Source organism: Labrus mixtus, chromosome 19, assembly GCF_963584025.1.
Source record: "Labrus mixtus chromosome 19, fLabMix1.1, whole genome shotgun sequence".
NCBI lineage: Eukaryota > Metazoa > Chordata > Actinopteri > Labriformes > Labridae > Labrus > Labrus mixtus.
The window spans coordinates 12,555,205-12,572,239 of record NC_083630.1 but is presented as its reverse complement, the minus strand read 5'-3'; the positions used below and the strand labels follow the sequence as shown (position 1 = coordinate 12,572,239).

At 39.9% G+C, this 17,035-nt stretch overlaps 1 protein-coding gene across 1 annotated transcript in view; it reads right to left on the bottom strand.

Annotated features, from left to right (window-relative positions):
• The window catches only part of mtrr (5-methyltetrahydrofolate-homocysteine methyltransferase reductase), a 30,359-nt gene that overhangs the window by 6,208 nt on the left and 7,116 nt on the right, over nucleotides 1–17,035 (bottom strand). The window contains exons 10-13 of the mRNA XM_061064792.1: nucleotides 14,344–14,386; nucleotides 10,644–10,824; nucleotides 9,860–9,978; nucleotides 3,184–3,276 (exon numbers count right to left, since the gene is read on the bottom strand). Coding sequence (XP_060920775.1) covers nucleotides 3,184–3,276; nucleotides 9,860–9,978; nucleotides 10,644–10,824; nucleotides 14,344–14,386 — 436 coding nt within the window. The remainder of the gene's footprint in view (nucleotides 1–3,183; nucleotides 3,277–9,859; nucleotides 9,979–10,643; nucleotides 10,825–14,343; nucleotides 14,387–17,035) is intronic.

Below are 17,035 nucleotides of genomic sequence, written 5' to 3'. Positions count from 1 at the left end.
GGATGCTAATCCATTCACGCTGTACTTAATCCTGCAGCAGAACTTGATCGCTGCACCAGCATCGAGTGCCCGCGTGCTGCTGATAGTGGCAGGAGGCGATCAATTAGCACGTGTTTAGGAGCGAGTAAAGCCAAGGCAGAGAGATCAGAGCAATGATCTCCTCGCAGGTGGATGTCAATCTACAGCGCTTTAACTAAACACGAGGTCAATCCAAGTAGGTGTAGAAACATGTTGGATTCAATTGTTATTCACAATACAAATACAGACTTCTGATAGTTTGTAAGGATCAGCATATGGAGGGTTTTTGTCAAGAAAACCTTGTGTCAGTGTGGAGCACTAATCCACAAAAAAAATACAATAAAGAAAATATAATATAAAACCCCTCCAGGTAATAAACAATAGAGATGTGGTTCAGTTGAGTTTGATCAAATCTGCATCAAGTACAGAGTCTGCCTGTTGATTCAAAATCAGTTCTCTGTGGCGGATTAAATTAATCTTTTATCAGATATATTTAGGATTAACCTTCAAAAAGCTCACAGCTGCATCGACTGAGGAAACAACTGTGAACACTACACTGACTTAGAGCATCATCTTTAAGGTGATATGGAAAACTTATATTCAGCCAACAGACTTTTCTTTAAGAAACAATATTAAGAAACATATCCACTTTGCACTTTAATAACTTGAATTTCCATTCTGGTATGGACTCTTGACTGATTTTATTGCGTTGTTTTTATATTTTGCTGTGTTGTCTGATTTTTTTAAATTAGTTTTGGTTTATGTTTTATGGTGATGTTGTCCTTGTGTTTCTTGTCTTCTGTGTGCTCCTGTTGCAACGCAAATTTCCCCTTGTGGGACAATAAAGAATCTGAATCTGAATCTGAATCTGAATATGCATCCATCTAGAGTGATATTTGTGACCAGCACGCACGTGTATGAGAAGAAATTCCGTTTCCTCTTTAGGTTTAATTGATTTGAAACCTTTCAGGTTAAGTATACAGTTCTCTAGCTTTTAAATGCCATTACAATTTACAGTTGTTGCTAGGCTTTTCTTTATGCTGTATTTTTCTTTGTTGAAACAGCTGCCTGGTGTGCCTTGAAACTGTGCCGGTAAGAGCCATGACAGTGAACCAAGACAGGAAAGTGAAGGTGCTTTCTTTTAGAGGCACAAATTCCTGGAAAATAAAGTACCCAGCACAAGTCAAGGACTGTGACAACTACATAGCCTTCAAAACAAAACTCAAACATTTCTTAAAGCTTGTTGAATATCGGCCTGTTATGTGTAACCGAACAAGTTGTCAACTTTGTATGTAAAACTGGACGTGAGCTTTTCTGTGTGCGGTGAATTTTCCTGTAATCGCAAAATCTGTTTCATGTTTTCCTCAGTACCGGTCTTAGGACTTCATATGAAATCTACCTATTGAGCTTATTCCAGGATATTTACATTGACACAAACTGCTGAACTAAATCAGCAAAATTCTATAAAAAAATGAACTTGTGGGCAGTTTAACAAAAACAAAAGCTGGAGCAGGAAAACAAGTGAGTCACTATGAGTAACCCTTTTTCAATCATAAATCCATCTTTTCTTTGAAGCCTTCCTAATATTAGATACTTGCCAATAAGCTACATGTCTACCTAACATATTTCAAATATGACGTTTTACTCAAAACAAGAAGAGAAGTAAGATTTGTGATTTGTTGAATTCTGAGCCTAACTGCTCTGGATATTTAAAAACGAGCAATCTGTGACTGACAGGTAGCATTTAAAGGACCTCCTCCCTAAAGTCCATACACACACATGTTGCCATATCCTAGATATGGAAGCTTCAGTGTTTAGCCAGCTCTGCATCAGTCTTGAAAGACTCCATTTTTCAAAAACATCTTCAGTATTTATCCTAGTTTGACCACGTTTCTGTTCGTGGAGCTTATTAGATAAACGCAGAGGCTTTTAAGGTCGGGTATAATCGGTAATATCTGAACCAGCTGGCTTGCCTAACCTGCTTTCATCGCTGCAACACCTGTAGGGGACTTCCAAAACAGCCAAGGGAGGGGGCCTTAAAACCACCTACCGTCTCTGGTCAAAACCAATACCGACCATTCCAGATCAGAATCGAAACTTAGGAGGAGGAACTACTGGCTGCTAAGTTGTTGTCAGAGAAGCCAGCACTTCAACATAGTACATTTCCTTAATGTCTGATGATAAAGTAAGGTCAGTAAGTAAGTATGGTTTATGATTTGATTCAGTAGATATCATTTATCTATACTGCTCCTTTAAAGGATTTGAGTTTTTATTCAAAGAATCATACATGAATTTAGAATATTACAATAGTCATTCATCTTTGAGAAATCAGATTATTAGATTAAAACATTTGTTTTTATCATTTTACCAGTGTGGTATGCATGCATTGACTATAGCCCATCTAAAAGCTGTTTGCCTTTAAATAACAAAAGAAGAAGAAAGCATTGGTGCCAGTAAAATGGATGTAGCGCTGTGAGATTCAGAACCGCAGATGGCAGATTTGGCCAATGCATCGACTTCTGCATATGCCAAAGAGTTCTGGGTGAAACTGCCCTGAAGATATAAATAAAAATGAGGTCAAGTTCAAATTCTGTGATTTTAAACTCTCATCTAGTCTACAGCAATATGAGAGTGAGGCCCCCAGCAGAAGGTCCGTGGTCAGGACAACAATCAGTGGCGAGCTGAGTTGAACAGTGGAAAAAAATAGTTCCCCAGTAAGAAAAGAAATGCCTAGCAGATTCCAACCTTTATATAAGTCATAGAACCTCTATGCATATGCTTGCCTTGAGTTACAATGAATTGCTCGTGTAAAAGCATTCACCTTTCCATTCACAGGTGAAGACCTTGTTGCCTTGGATTCATATCTTTTCCCTTCCCATACGTCTTCAAATATATCCTTGAGCTGATTTCTTAATAGTGACTTAATATATGCTCCTGTATAAGAACTTAGTAAAGAACACCCACATAGATAGAAATGCTCATTATGCAGGTCACTGATTTCATTGCATGGATTATACAGTGGCAAAGTGAATAGAGATGTGGGTTTGGAGAAGTGTTTGTCTGACTCACAAAAGGCTTAGGAAAGAATATATGGAAAATGTAAATGTCTATATATAAATATATATTAGGACTCTTTGTATATTGTCTGAGGTCAATACAGCTTACCTGAACAGGAAGTCTCTGTCTCTGTGTCGACAACCATAGAAGAGCCAAGTCTCGCCAAATGTGGCCTCGGGCTTCTCCTGCTTCTCCTTCTCTCTGAAAGTCAGAGAAACGGATGTTAGCGGTCAATCAATACTCACAGACGACCCGGCCAGATGGAGGAGAGAGAGTCCTTCCTCGCAGCAGAGGTTAAAGAAGAGTAGTGACACCATTAAGCACTGTCTGCAATGACAGTACACCGAGTGCCACAATTGCCTAATGTTCGGAAACGACTGTGTGTGCTGCAGCGAGGACATTATATGTATTATTAAATTTCACCCAAACAGAAGGATAGAGGCCATCACTATAAACTGTTACTGAAAATGAAACTGCAGCGTGTGCTTGGTGTGTGTAGTTTTTGTGCACAGCTCTGGTTTTGTGCGCTTGCATGCAAGAAAAAAAATTCCCCAGTAAAAGTGATTCCTCTAGTGGCTCAGAAGTCTGGCACAGCTCCCAGAATCCTTTGCAGACGACGGCAACACACCGCGCACAAAGCAACTCTGAGGGTGCCGGTATCTGTGGCGCACACCTGCTGCAAAGGTGACAGCTCTCTTCCTGATAACAACGGTTGACCCCCAACCTTTCATGATGCCATCAGTCAGTCGAGTGTCTAAAGAGTGCAGTGTTATCTGTTGCCCCCGTCTGGAGGGCGAGAGGGGGGAGGGGGGAGAAACGGGATGAGAAAAGGGACCAACCACGACGAGGAGCTGAGGAATGCCACAGAGAGGCATTGGCCCTTTGTGCTGCGCTGCTGCACTCGCAGGATAAGGGGTTCGATCCCCTTAACACAAATCTTTGATATTCACAAACAGACTAAATCCAGCTTTGTGGTTTCCAACAGTCATAAAAGTTTAAATGGCAGCTTCTGTTTGATGGAGTTGTTAGGATCAGGAAAAATATGATACTTATGTGCTGAAGCGATAAATATTCTCATTTAAAAATCAGGGAATTCAAAAATGTTAAAGGTGCACTATATACTGTAATTTTAAAGTTGGAGAAGTGAAACATTTTCTGAACTGAATACACACATTTTATTTAAAGAACAAAAAAGTGTCTCTGGAACACTGTTTAGAGCTTAAAAGCTACCTGGAGAGTTACGGTTTCACTTTTGCAGGCCCTCCACTATAATTTCTAGCGTAGCATTTTATCTTCAACCAGTGTTACAGGGACAACATTTTCCTCTGAGGACAGTTTGTGTATAGAGTTAGGAACATATACCACAGAATCTGTACACTTCTCCAAATTCCACATTTCTCTACCAAAACTCCATAGTGCACCTTTAACTATATTGCACATGTGAACATGTCTTTGATATTAAAATGATTCTTTAACATGAAGGGCTTACACTCAAATTTAAAAGTGAAATGTCTAGAAGAGTGATTACTTGCTTCTTGAAGCATTCTTACATATTAGTCTTAAAAGCAGAAAGACAGGGAGAGGGTTGTATTGATAAAGATCAACATCTAGAATTAAAAAGAATCAGTTTCATGTTGGAACAATAAACAAACAAATTTACTTTCTTATTGAAGAGGCCATGGAAATTCATCATAGCAAGATGTTTATAAGAGAGAATAGGAAGATCTGATATTTCTATCAACTGATGCATTTCCATGTATTTTTGTCACAAGGAACAGGAGTTCCTGTACCTGCAGCCAGTTCTCTTCTGATTAGGGCTGTTGAGAAAAACAAAACAATGCAAAAGTCGGTGAATAAAACAGCGACGCTCTGCCCTTATTCATTAGATAAAAAGTTGACCAGTTGCAAAACATACTTTGCTCAAGAAGTTAGTCTGAACTTTCTTTCTGTGTCTGGAGCTCAGTAACAGAGCTGTCTGGCCGGCTGGATCCAAACACTCAGATCCCATCCATTAGCATCCTGGACCAGATTCTTCTGATCTGCAAACAGCCTCAAGTAAACTCATTTTAGTGGACTCGTCTCCCTCCTCTCGCTGCCTGCCCTAAAGGGATCAATAGCAATATGAAAAACCTGGATTCCATTCTGAGCAGACCACACCGGCGCCTTTCTCTGAATACAAATCACATCACATCACATGCCCACACTATAACAGCCTGCAATACAATCCCAGGGGGGGAAAGCAGCATCTACAGAGCACTCCATTTGGGGTCGAAATCAGAAGCAGTTGCCTTTCAGCGTCATTCAGATGATCAGCAGGAGGGGGAAACTGTGAGGAAAGCTGAGGTGAAAGACTTTGTAAACATCCCAATTATCTCATATCCATCATCTGCTTTCTTTGCAGCTCCGTGCATGAGGTTCAGAGCGGCTTTTTTGGGGGCATGGAAAGAAGAAACAAAACAGAAAAGCTTAAATACAACAACAGCTTGAGGCTTAATCAGTGAAATTAAACTGCAGAATTACACCCATACATATACACAACGTGCTGAATTCTCAATGTTCTCGTAACACAGGAAGATGGCGAGAAGAAAGACGCTGTAGTCTAATTGTAATCAGCTGTGTGGTTGCCCTGATAATGAGAGCACAATATTTGTTCACACAAACTTTAATAGAAGTTGTCATATTGATTGTGCAGTCGAACCTAAATATAAAACTGAGCAATCGGACTCTTCTTTTCCTCAAAGAAAAGCTTGTTAGAGCTGTATAAAGATTATTTCAGGCTACCCATTCAGCAAAAAATATCACATTTGTTTAACTGTTACTGCTCCCGGCTGAACAGAAACACACTGAAAATCACATTATCTATGATATCCTTCCACTCAAAGCATAGCAATCAATACCAGAGTACTGGGGAAAGGCCTTATTAAAATCTCCTGGTACCACCAAGCGAGCCTCTGACCTTTAAAGACTCGTCTTCCACTTGTTACCGGCACTACAAACTCATACAAAGTACTTTTGAAAACAGCCATCGATTAACAGCAGGGGTGGAAGGTGGGGGTAGGAGGAGTAGGTAGATCGAAGTTTGCCCATGTTGTTTTGTAGCTAACAGGACCCTTCTTAAGCCTGGAGGCAGATTCTGTGTCCCGTTGACAAACTGGTGATTGTTATCTCCTATCAGAGTGCAGCGTCAGCTGCCAAGGCTTTGTTTGGAATCTCAAGTTAGATTCTGTATAATGGAGCGCTCCATGACACGTTTTCACAATCCTCAGGCACAATACACAGCTGGCAGGGAGAGAGGATGAGAGAGGGAGGGAGGGAGGGAGGGAGGGGCGAGGGAGGAGGAAGTGAGGAGACACTGGAGCTGATATGTTGGTTCACGTGAGTTTTTGTTCCTAGCAGTAAAGTGTAGGAGTGGGACGAAATATTGATGAGGCAATTTGTCGTCTCGCTGACTTGTGTGATAAACTAAACAAATCTGTTAGTGCCAAATATTTATATTTGAATAAAGAAATACAGCATTGTAAAAAGGTTTCCCTGCTCATTTGGCTCACATCTTCACTATTGCATGACCCCTCGATGGTGCTCTTGTTCAGAGCCCCTAAAAAAGGGACATGGACTGACATTTTTTTTTTTAAATATTATGTTTATGTTTCTAACCTGTGCTCACGAGAATGTTTTTGTGCGCATGTGAAACAGATATTTTTTTTTCTCACTTTTTCTGCCCACGTTCCCTCAGGGGCTCCGTACTTAAGACATGAATAAACGTGAAACGTGAATGGAAGTTACTTGAAGAAGTTGACAGTGTGACGAAAGAAGAAGAAGACAGTGGGATAATGTAGGACAGCGGTGAAAAGTTAAAGAGCCCATATCATGCCCTTTTTGGGGTTTGTACCTACTTTTGTACGTTCACAATAGCTACAGTCTGAAAAAAGTGTCTGTTTTCATGTACTGCTCCTTCTTGCTCCCTCTACGCTCTGAGTCCGTCAGCTACGCTCTGCTGAGCCCACACTGCAGAGCCCCACGTGGGCCAAGTCTGCTCTGATTGGTCTGCCGATCCGCTCTGTCGTTATTGGTCAGTCACTCAGCACGGTTCTCGGAAATGTCCCGCCTCTTTTACCATATTGGGAATGCAGCCACTGGCTCCGTCCGAGGGGAGCATAAACATTAGCACCTTAGCACTACTGTGCTACCGCTGGCTGCGGCATATCGTGGGCGTGCTACAGAAGTTAACGGGCGTGCAACATGAGCTGCTGGGATTGCCACAACGAGCCAATGGGCTTAGATCAGTGATCTCACACTGACAAGACGTCACACTGACAAATTTTTATCGAGGGGGGCTAGAACCGAGCGTTACGTGCAGCTAATGCTACAGCTAACAGGAGGAGGTAGGAGAAGCCGCGTTTCCGCGGACTTTGAATTTTTGCACATAGGTGTGCCTAAACATGCAAAGGACACTTGGAAAACACACTAAAGAGCATATAAAACCAAAAAAAGCATAATATGGGACCTTTAAGTTATGAAGTGTGATAAGAGGCGAAAATGACAACAAATTGCAGTGAATAAATACATTATGTCTGCACTTTACTTTTTTTAAAGGCATTTCATATTCTTCAGTTATTCAGAAATCATTATATGTAAAGAATCAATCATCACAGTATCACATGACGTATTGTATTGTGAGTTATCCTCGGATTCCCACCCCGAGGAAAAATAATAATAATTAAAAGTTAATAAGAATACCATTAAAAATTGGAAGAGCATTTAAGTTTTTGTGTTGGTGTATGTTTTTCTTATTCTTGTGTTATGAAACAAAGCTTCCTCAAACCAATTACTGAGAGTTCTGATTCAACTTACAAAGTCCCTGCAAGTGAAAACCATTAATAAAACACTTAAATGTGTATTTTGATGTCTTATATTAAAGAGTAAAGTTTGGACAGCACTATGAGGATCAAAGCCTGACTGATAGGTTCATATCGCAGTGCTCCACCAGAGTACAGTCCCTCTGGCTCCACCTTGATCATTAAGAAGAGGAGTCTGTCTGCGACTGGTGGAACCAGGTCAGTCTGAAAACGTGTGCTATCTTCGGCGCTCCTGCCTCCCAAAGGCGCAAACACCTCCTCACCCCACATGACTGCAGACAATCCGCCGCTGCCATCATTTCAGCCGGTGCTGTGTCACCTCTCAGAGCTATCATCCGCTGACGCCGCCCGCCAAAACAGAGCAGACGTCCGGGGTATTTAGAGACAATTGGACCTGACTGGGGCACAACCTCATTTCTATAAAGCCACCCAAGAGTTAGACATGTCAGTCTGACTAAAAAGGGCTCACTCTGCTTTCTAACAAGTCATAGTGGGCTGTGGGCCTGGTTCCACACACATGCCTCAGCCTGGACTGATGCAACTCCAATCATGTGAAATCTTTCTGACAGATCATCGTTTTTGCAATCTTGATTTAGACGTCAAATCAGAAGCTCAGTTTATTAAACAAAATGTCACGTTTCTGCCAAATGCACTCCTCGAGTATTTAGACGAACAGCAATGGTTTAACAAGCCGGAGAGAACTACGACGTACTCAGCCGACGGTCAATATCCTCACACCAGCTCGCCGGCAATTACAGTCAATGATTTACTCCAACAACGTCGCCACGGACTGCTGGACTTTTTTTATATTTTAAATCAATAACGCTCCATGTGCTGCTTGGACTCCTTGCTCTTCATTATAGGCCAAGTCATAAACTTGTGCTTGGGAGAGAGCCTAATTTATTCCTCTTCAGACGAGTGAGTCATCTAAAATAATCCCTGACATGATCAAAGCCCTGGCTGCTAGATTTATTGCCTTGTGAGATGTACATGACGTTGACTTTTATCACCTGCGATCAGGGTTTCATTTAATTGTCTCTGCAGACAACTCAAAAACAGGCTTAATCGATGCTCATTTAACATCGCTGGAACAGTGTGAATATTCATGACTGGGTGCAGAACTTTAGCTGAAAGTAGCATGTGTCACAAAGAAACACGCAGGCTGCATGCTGCTTGGTGTGCTTATACTTGACATTTAGCAGCAAATGTTCAAACATGTATAATATTAACAAGATCAAGTACTTTACAAAATGCACTTGATTCCTCTTGGAGGAAATGTATTCAAAATGTTGATGTCTAACATGTCTGGTTTGCTATAGTAAACACTATGGATGTTTCTAGGGATTTATTTTCCTGTCAGTTAAATGAACATTTGAATTCAAACTCGCTGATTAGTCTAAAATTAAACACTCAGAAAACAGTCAAAACCCTACTGTGTGAAGCCTATTTAATTGCTGTTTGAAACATTCTTCAATAACAAACAGCTACTTTAAACCCCACTTTACATTATGCATTACTCTGCAGGTAAACAATGTCAAATTGGTTTGCACAATGTGGCTATCATTAGCAGGGTAAGCCCCACCAGCCTTGGTTCCAGGTGAGTGGTTATATATCAGCTTTACCTGATGCAGCTTCTCCTAAGACATGCCATCCGTTCTCTGTGCTGGTTTACATTGGGGCAGTAGAGCGGTGTCAGCAGGCCAATTAATCAGAGCTACAGCCCCAGCTAGTGGCTGGTGGCTGCATTACAGCTTAAACACAAAACTGAACCGGCATAGTTGGTCTACATCATTAAAAATAATAATTAGTTACACTGACTAGTAATTCTAATGCAGACAAGCAAGGGTGACATCGAGTCAATCGATGGTGAAAACACTCCCTATAACAGTGAAACAGAACATTATGAAGCATTATTTAACTTTTCTTACCTTTGCTGGAGGAAGCCAATGAAGGGTGCGACTCCTGTGCCAGGTCCGACCATGATAAAGGGCACCGAGGGGTCAGAGGGGGGCCGAAAGGAGCAGTTTGGTCTCAACTTCACATGGATCTAAGGTCAGAGGCCATTAGCAAGAATTTAAAATAATGAGAGTAATTACAACATTGTTAAGAAGCCGCTGTGGGCTTACCAATCTATTAATTGATCGGCTTAATATTCTAAAGACGTACTAGCAGGAAAACTCATGAGCTTCAGCTGGAATCCATAGAGTCTTGGGTAGAGAGGATTTACTTGCTCTAATTTAAATTAATTCCTTCATTAATCACACACAACTTGCCTAAAGCGTGTTCTCTTTTTTTGTGTTTAAAGCATTTAAATAGAGTTCCCTGAAAGGTTTAAAACATTAGTAAATACAGGTTGAATCCCTAATGCCTCAAATTTTGCAGATTCAAGGAAACACAGCAATGTTTTTCTGGTATTCTGCTCGACCCTCGCATTTCCCTCCATACAACTTCTTGAACTGTAATAGTTCAAACGAATTACTGCTGAGACAACACTAAGACAAAAACAGTAGATAGTAGAGTAATGCTAAGCAGATGAGCCAGGAGGTGTGTTGTTTTCTCTACCTATGAGTAGAAGGGTTACAACTTTCAAAGCACCTGAACACTTGTACTAGCAAATTCGAGCACCACTGAAGTTATATATCTGTTGAGACACAGAGTTCACAAATGTGCACAATCTACTTCCAGCTCTCCATTTTCTACAGTACTCATTACCTTTGGCAGGTCCGTGCTGCTGGAGGATTCATCCTTCTCAGGGAAAACCAGGACACGACGGATGAGGTCAAACAGCCAACCCGTACACAAGCCTTGCCTTCCCGCAGGCCGCACAGAGCATGCTGGCAACTCTACTATGTTGAAGACAAAATGCAGCTTCCCAGGGTGTCTGAGACAGGAGCTGTAGAAATGGTGCCAAAGAGAGTTTGAGATGGAGGTAGATAGCGATTGAGCAAAACAACAGTGTGTGAGAAACAGAGTGCAAGGCATGCCGACAGTGACAAGCAGGGAGACAACGTGAAAAATGGAGTGAAATACAGAGAGAACACAAAGGGACCAACGAGTACAAACATGAACAGTACAAGGGAGGATAAATTCAAAGGAATAGACAACAATGCTTTTTAACAAGTGATTCAAACAAAAGTGTAGTTGACAAATTAACATCTGCATCTGAAGCAACCATGTTCTCAAAAATGCGCATGACAGTGAAATGCGCCTAACAAGATTTACACCAGTGGATCTCAATGATTTTCTGTCTGACTTGGCCCTACAGGCTTGTCAAAGAGCGCTCTACAATTACTTCATCAACACCACCCACCACATTTAAGTAAGTATGTGTTTGATTGGATTTTGCACTAGAGGTTCTTCAGCCCTATTCATTTACAGTCATCAATGCTTGGATCACTTTAGCTTGACTTGCATCAACAGATGTTCAAAGAGTCCTTTAAGATAACCACTTCAACTCTTTCTCCGTTACTTTTATCTAATTATTTCATCCATTTTATTTCAGTCTAATTTGACTATTTCCTATTAGCCATAAGCTAACTATGTTAACCAGGTGTTCATTACATTAGGATAAAGATGTTTAACAATGTATCCATTAACTTCAGCTTACTTTGTAAATATTAATTACTTTAAGATTTAAGCTTTAAAATATTTTACTTATTTCAAGTTCACTATTTTTATGTTTAAAAAAAAAAAAACCTTTACGCTAGCCATTTCACCTATTTAGAAGTGACTTATAGCTAACTACCTCATCAGCTTAACATTATCCATTACTTTAAGCTGCTTATACTGCTCAGGAATGACACCAATATAATAATAATAATAATAATAATAATAATGATAATAAATTAGATTTATATACCTATAAACCTATAGTTTGATTTGATTTGATTTATTTATTTGCTCAATTCAGTGTATGGTTTCAACACCATAATACACAACAAAACATATTTTCTCATAATGCTGAAACACTGTTCATGAGCAAACAGGAGCAGGAAGAAGAAAACTTATAATACCTGCCCCCTTTTCCTAATAACACAAGAAATTGTTTTAACAGAATAAGATGGCTAACCTGTTGTTTTCTCTTTCTTTCACAAAACAAAAAATAGATCAAAAATATAGAAACAATCAAATACAATCAGTTAGATTAACTCAATACATTCATAATTTCCCAGAACCTTTTCTTTATACATTATTTTAAATTGAATGATACTTGAGCAGCATTTTAAATGATTATCGAGAGAATTCCATAATTTAACTCCATTTACTGAGATACACATTTGTTTTAATGTAGTGCGTGCAAATGGACTTTTAAAATTAAATCTCCGTCTATGATCCTCCTCATTAGATGTAAATACAAACAACTTCTGTACATTTTCGGGTAAGGATCTATTTCTAGCTTTAAACATGACTAACAATGTTTCCAAGTGAACTAGATCCTGAAATTTCAACACAGTAGCGATAGTAAAGACTTGCATCAAAACACACCATTGTGATGATGATGTAAATGGACTTGAGCTTGTTTAGCGCTTTTCTAGTCTCCTTACTACTCAAAGAGCTTTTACACCATAGGTCACACCTACTCATTCACACACTGATGGTAGAGGTTGCTATGTTAAATGACCATCAGAAGTAACTTATCCCATTCATACTCCGCCGACAAAGCAGCAGGAGCAATTCGGGGTTAAGTGTCTTGCCCAAGGACACATCGGACATGTTGCTGCAGGAGCTGGGGAACCAACCCTCAACCTTTCAGTTGAGAGACGACGACGACTCTAACAACTGAGCCACAGCCGCCCCGGTATGTCACAGATTTGTAATTGTATGTGTGCTGTACCCCCGGCTGGTAATAACTGATCCACACATAACTAAAAAAAATAATAATACTGCCACTAGTGAGAAAAAATAACAACTTTTTGTCGGTCTCGCTTCAATAAAACTACCTCTCCCTCCTCGATATTCTGGTCTCCTCTGTTGGCCGAGGAACTCTCACACTCCCTCATCCTTCACTCTCCAGTTCCTGTGGGCCACCAGAGACCTCTATTGACCACAGCATCAATAATGCAGGCCTCTAATGTCTCTGCACCATCTGATAAACTACAGCCACGGTCTCTCCTGTCCACGCCTTATCTCTCTGTATACACGCACACACCAACACACAAACGCATGCACACGCTCGCACAGTCAGGCAGCTAAGTGAGGGCCTAATGAGAGGAGAGGAGAAGTTTTGACATTGCTTTAGATGTTGCTGTTCCACGTGAGCTTTAAAGCAAACCTAATGGGCACTAGCTTAACAGGAAGAGCAAATCAATGACGGGCTAAGTGGGCAAAAAGATGGAACACTTGAGTCTACTTAAAATAAGCACAACTTGCTAAATGCTACTCCATATTTACTTCCAGTCATTTGTTTTTTCATTAAATTTATCAGGGATTACCTGTTACATTTTCAAATTCTAATCCACAAAACATAGAAAAAACATCATCGTTGTCTATATCATTTAATTTTTTTTTCTTTTTAAATAGTTTCCAAATGTCTTAAAAACTTGAAATTATATGCCACACTTTATGTTGTTATGGAGCCTCCCTTTGATGTTATAATAAACCCTGTCAAATGTCACATAACTTGAAAGCTCCATCCACCACTGTGGAAATAGCACATCTCCAGCGGAAGAAGGAAATGCATTTCTTTGCTGCCAAATAGGAGCAAGATTTGAATATCGTTCTGTGGACGCAACTGTCTCGCCTAGTAGCACCAAATGAACTATCGTAGAGGGTTTAATTGCTCTATCATAATGTACGCAGAGGGATAAAATATTAACTGAATGAGGATTTCTATTGAAACACTCTCCTTATCTTCTCCAGAGTTGACTACATCATATGCAGCTAATTATACAAAAGCTCATCAACTCTCACTTCCTCCTTTAAGACAAACAGTTTCTAGAGTTTCTAGGTTTATTTAATACATTAAGAAATATTATTTCTATTAAGAATACAATCAAGTGTGTGAGAGGACAGCTTTACAGGGGCAGCCCTGATTAGAATAAATCAAGATTTAAGATAAGTAAACAAACGAGCTGAAGGTAGTCATATTTTGTTGCCCATGACTAAATGATAAAAGACTTCCATTTCCAAGTAAATTAAATGTTTCAATTAGTCTTTAAGTGTGGCATTATTCATTATCTGCATTACAAAAAGATTAGAAGAGCAGTTTGTCAACGTAATTTGCCATTTGTTTCGACTAGTCCCACATTTCAAAGATTGTACAGGATCACTGAAAAAGGACACAGTTAATGAATTATCTACTACAAAGGCAGGGAGGGGTTTTTATTTATACTAAGACCTTTTCAAAATAGAATCACTGCCTTTGCTTAGTTTCTTAATATGTTAAAAGGAAACAAAAGACGAAGCATCTTACCTGGCTGCTGAGTAAGGTCTGGGCTGCAGTTTCGGCACATGCTCTGAAAAGCAAGCACAACTGTCAATCACTCTGCTGTACTGCTCAGATTTAGATGACAGAGGCATCTATGACAAAGAGAGACTAAATGAGTGAAAAAGTCATCTTGGGCCACCTTCCACACTGACCCCACCCCCACCCAGGTAGCAGTCTTGTTTCTAGGACACACTTCTATATTTATGAAATTACTAACTCAGGCTTCTGGAATCCCAAGTGTCCAGATGTGGAGCCAGTAGGAAACAGATTGCTTATGCAGACCTTATTTCAATGCCAGCCATGAAGGTGCCCTCTTTTGGGTAATATGTGGCGTAAATTACCTCGGTGAGGATGTGGCTGAGAGAAATCAGGAAAACGTATTAAGAGTTTGAGATAACTTTTCACCCCGTAGCAACAACATTCCCGATTTGTCACGCTAAGACCACCACCAACTTTTAGCGAGGGATAAAAAAAAAAAAAAAAAGTGAGAGAGTTGAGAGATGAACTCCTTTACATTTTATTTGTATCTCTGTGATAGATGGACCTGGAAAAGTAAAGCTGCACCATATGCACCAGCTGAGGCCTAACAATAACACATTTTTCTGCTAAATTGCTCAGGCAGACAAACAGCTGGACTAAATCTGCTCTCTCCTCTCTTTCTGGATTTCTCTGACATCTAAACAGCTCAGGGTGTTAGCAAGACAGCTCGGCACTTTGACGTCCGTTTCATCTCCTTGAACTGTGTTGCTTTGGTTGTGTTGTTTTTTTTTTTTGTGGTGATGTATTAAAACACTTAAAAGGGAGCCTGAAATAAGGTCTTAAACTAAAACACAGGAAGGCTCTTCTTAAAATTCATCCACATTCCTGTTGGAACTGAAAGAGCAGAGAGGGGCTTACATTTAAAAAGTCAAAACAGTCGGCTTAAGGCTTATATGGACTAACCATAACTTAATAGATTTAGGAGCAATACAATTTTGGAAAAAATGAAGAAAATACAGTATTAGGTTTATAATCTATATAAGTCTCTTAATGTATCGATGTGAGAACTGGTGCTGCACCGCACAATCTTCATTAAGAGACGAATAGTTTCACAGTGATCTTTTGAGTTTTGCTTTTGGCCGTTAACACACACACACACACACACACATTTGAGATTGCGGTTGCTTTAAAAAGCCTGGTAGATAAGGAAAGAAAAACATTCTTTGATGTGCTTTAGGTTTGTACAAGTTGTCTTCATTTTCCTGCTTTTCAGTGTAACAACATTATTTAAAGGAACATAGAAGTCGTTTAAGAAGAGCCCGACCGATTAATCAGCCAGCCGATAATAACGGCCGATATTAGCATATCAAGTGACTATCGGTATCAGCTAATTTTATCACAGATAATCGCCGATATTACTAGATTTACTCACCAGTCAAATAGCATTTCATCTGAGTATCATTGTATTACACTAGCAGTTCTCACCAGCAGAGTTCGCTTTATAGATTACAACAAGCGTTATCACTCATCACAGTGACAAGCGGTGATGCACGTACATGTGAAGTCACTTTCCAGTTAGGTTACCCTCTTGTCAGTCTTATATTCTTTATCTTTTCCATAAGTGTTTTATAACTGCATTTGAGGGATTAACGCAATGAATGTGTATATCTACATCTATCTCTAGAGATGGAAGATAGATCTAAGAGAGATATCAGCCGATTTATCAGAATTTGATTTTTTTCTCTCTCTGTAATATCGATACCGGTATCGGCCCCAAAAACGCCCTATCAGTCAGGCAGTAAATATAATAACTGTATGTTGTGTTGTCTTTTTTAAAGGGGCTGATTCTAGAATTATTTTATTTCCTCATCATATCATTTAGCATCAAGTTATAATTTCCATACAAAAGCGATGTACTGTAATTGTTTGATTATTCACCAACAAAGACATTAGGAGCATTAGGTGTCATATGAGAGTAGAAACGCAGTGATTTCTCACATTTGAGAAGCTCGCCGCAGAGAATGATTAGCACTTCTGTTTGAAACATGATGAAAACATTTAATCTGTGAACAAAGAAGCTGCTTTGAATGCTATTTGAATGGAGGAATTCATTATTCAACTTCTTTCTGCAGCTGTCTTTGGGTGCTTGACATATAGTTGTATCCTGGGCAAAATATTTTATCACATGGAAATTGAAACAAAATTTTTATGAGGAGAATCTTTTTTTCCCCATAAAAGAAGTTTAAATAATTGCATCCTGGGACAGTGAGGCCCAGGATGTGACCGGAGGGGAGATGCATTTACAAGAGGAGGCAGGATTACATGTCGGCCTTGCTTTGATATAATCAATATCCCCATGTTGAAGATGCAACTCACTGAAAGTCATTTGTAAATACGTCTTCAGAAATAATTAGGAACAAGCTGCAATGGATGTGAAAAAATATTCATGCGTTTCAAAAATTCCGGTATGTAACCCTTGGGGGGGGGGGGGGTCCTAGGAATACTTCCGTGAGTGGAAATACATACTGCTCCATCAGAGGGTGTATCATGTACGTTAGCACAATCCTCTGCTGCTTGCTGCACGGAGCTTGAGCTGCTACCTTTCTGTCTCAGAGTGACAGCACATGTCCGAAACAGAGGACGATCAATCCATCATCTCACATCACTGCACCATGATGATAGTGCTGCTAGATACAAA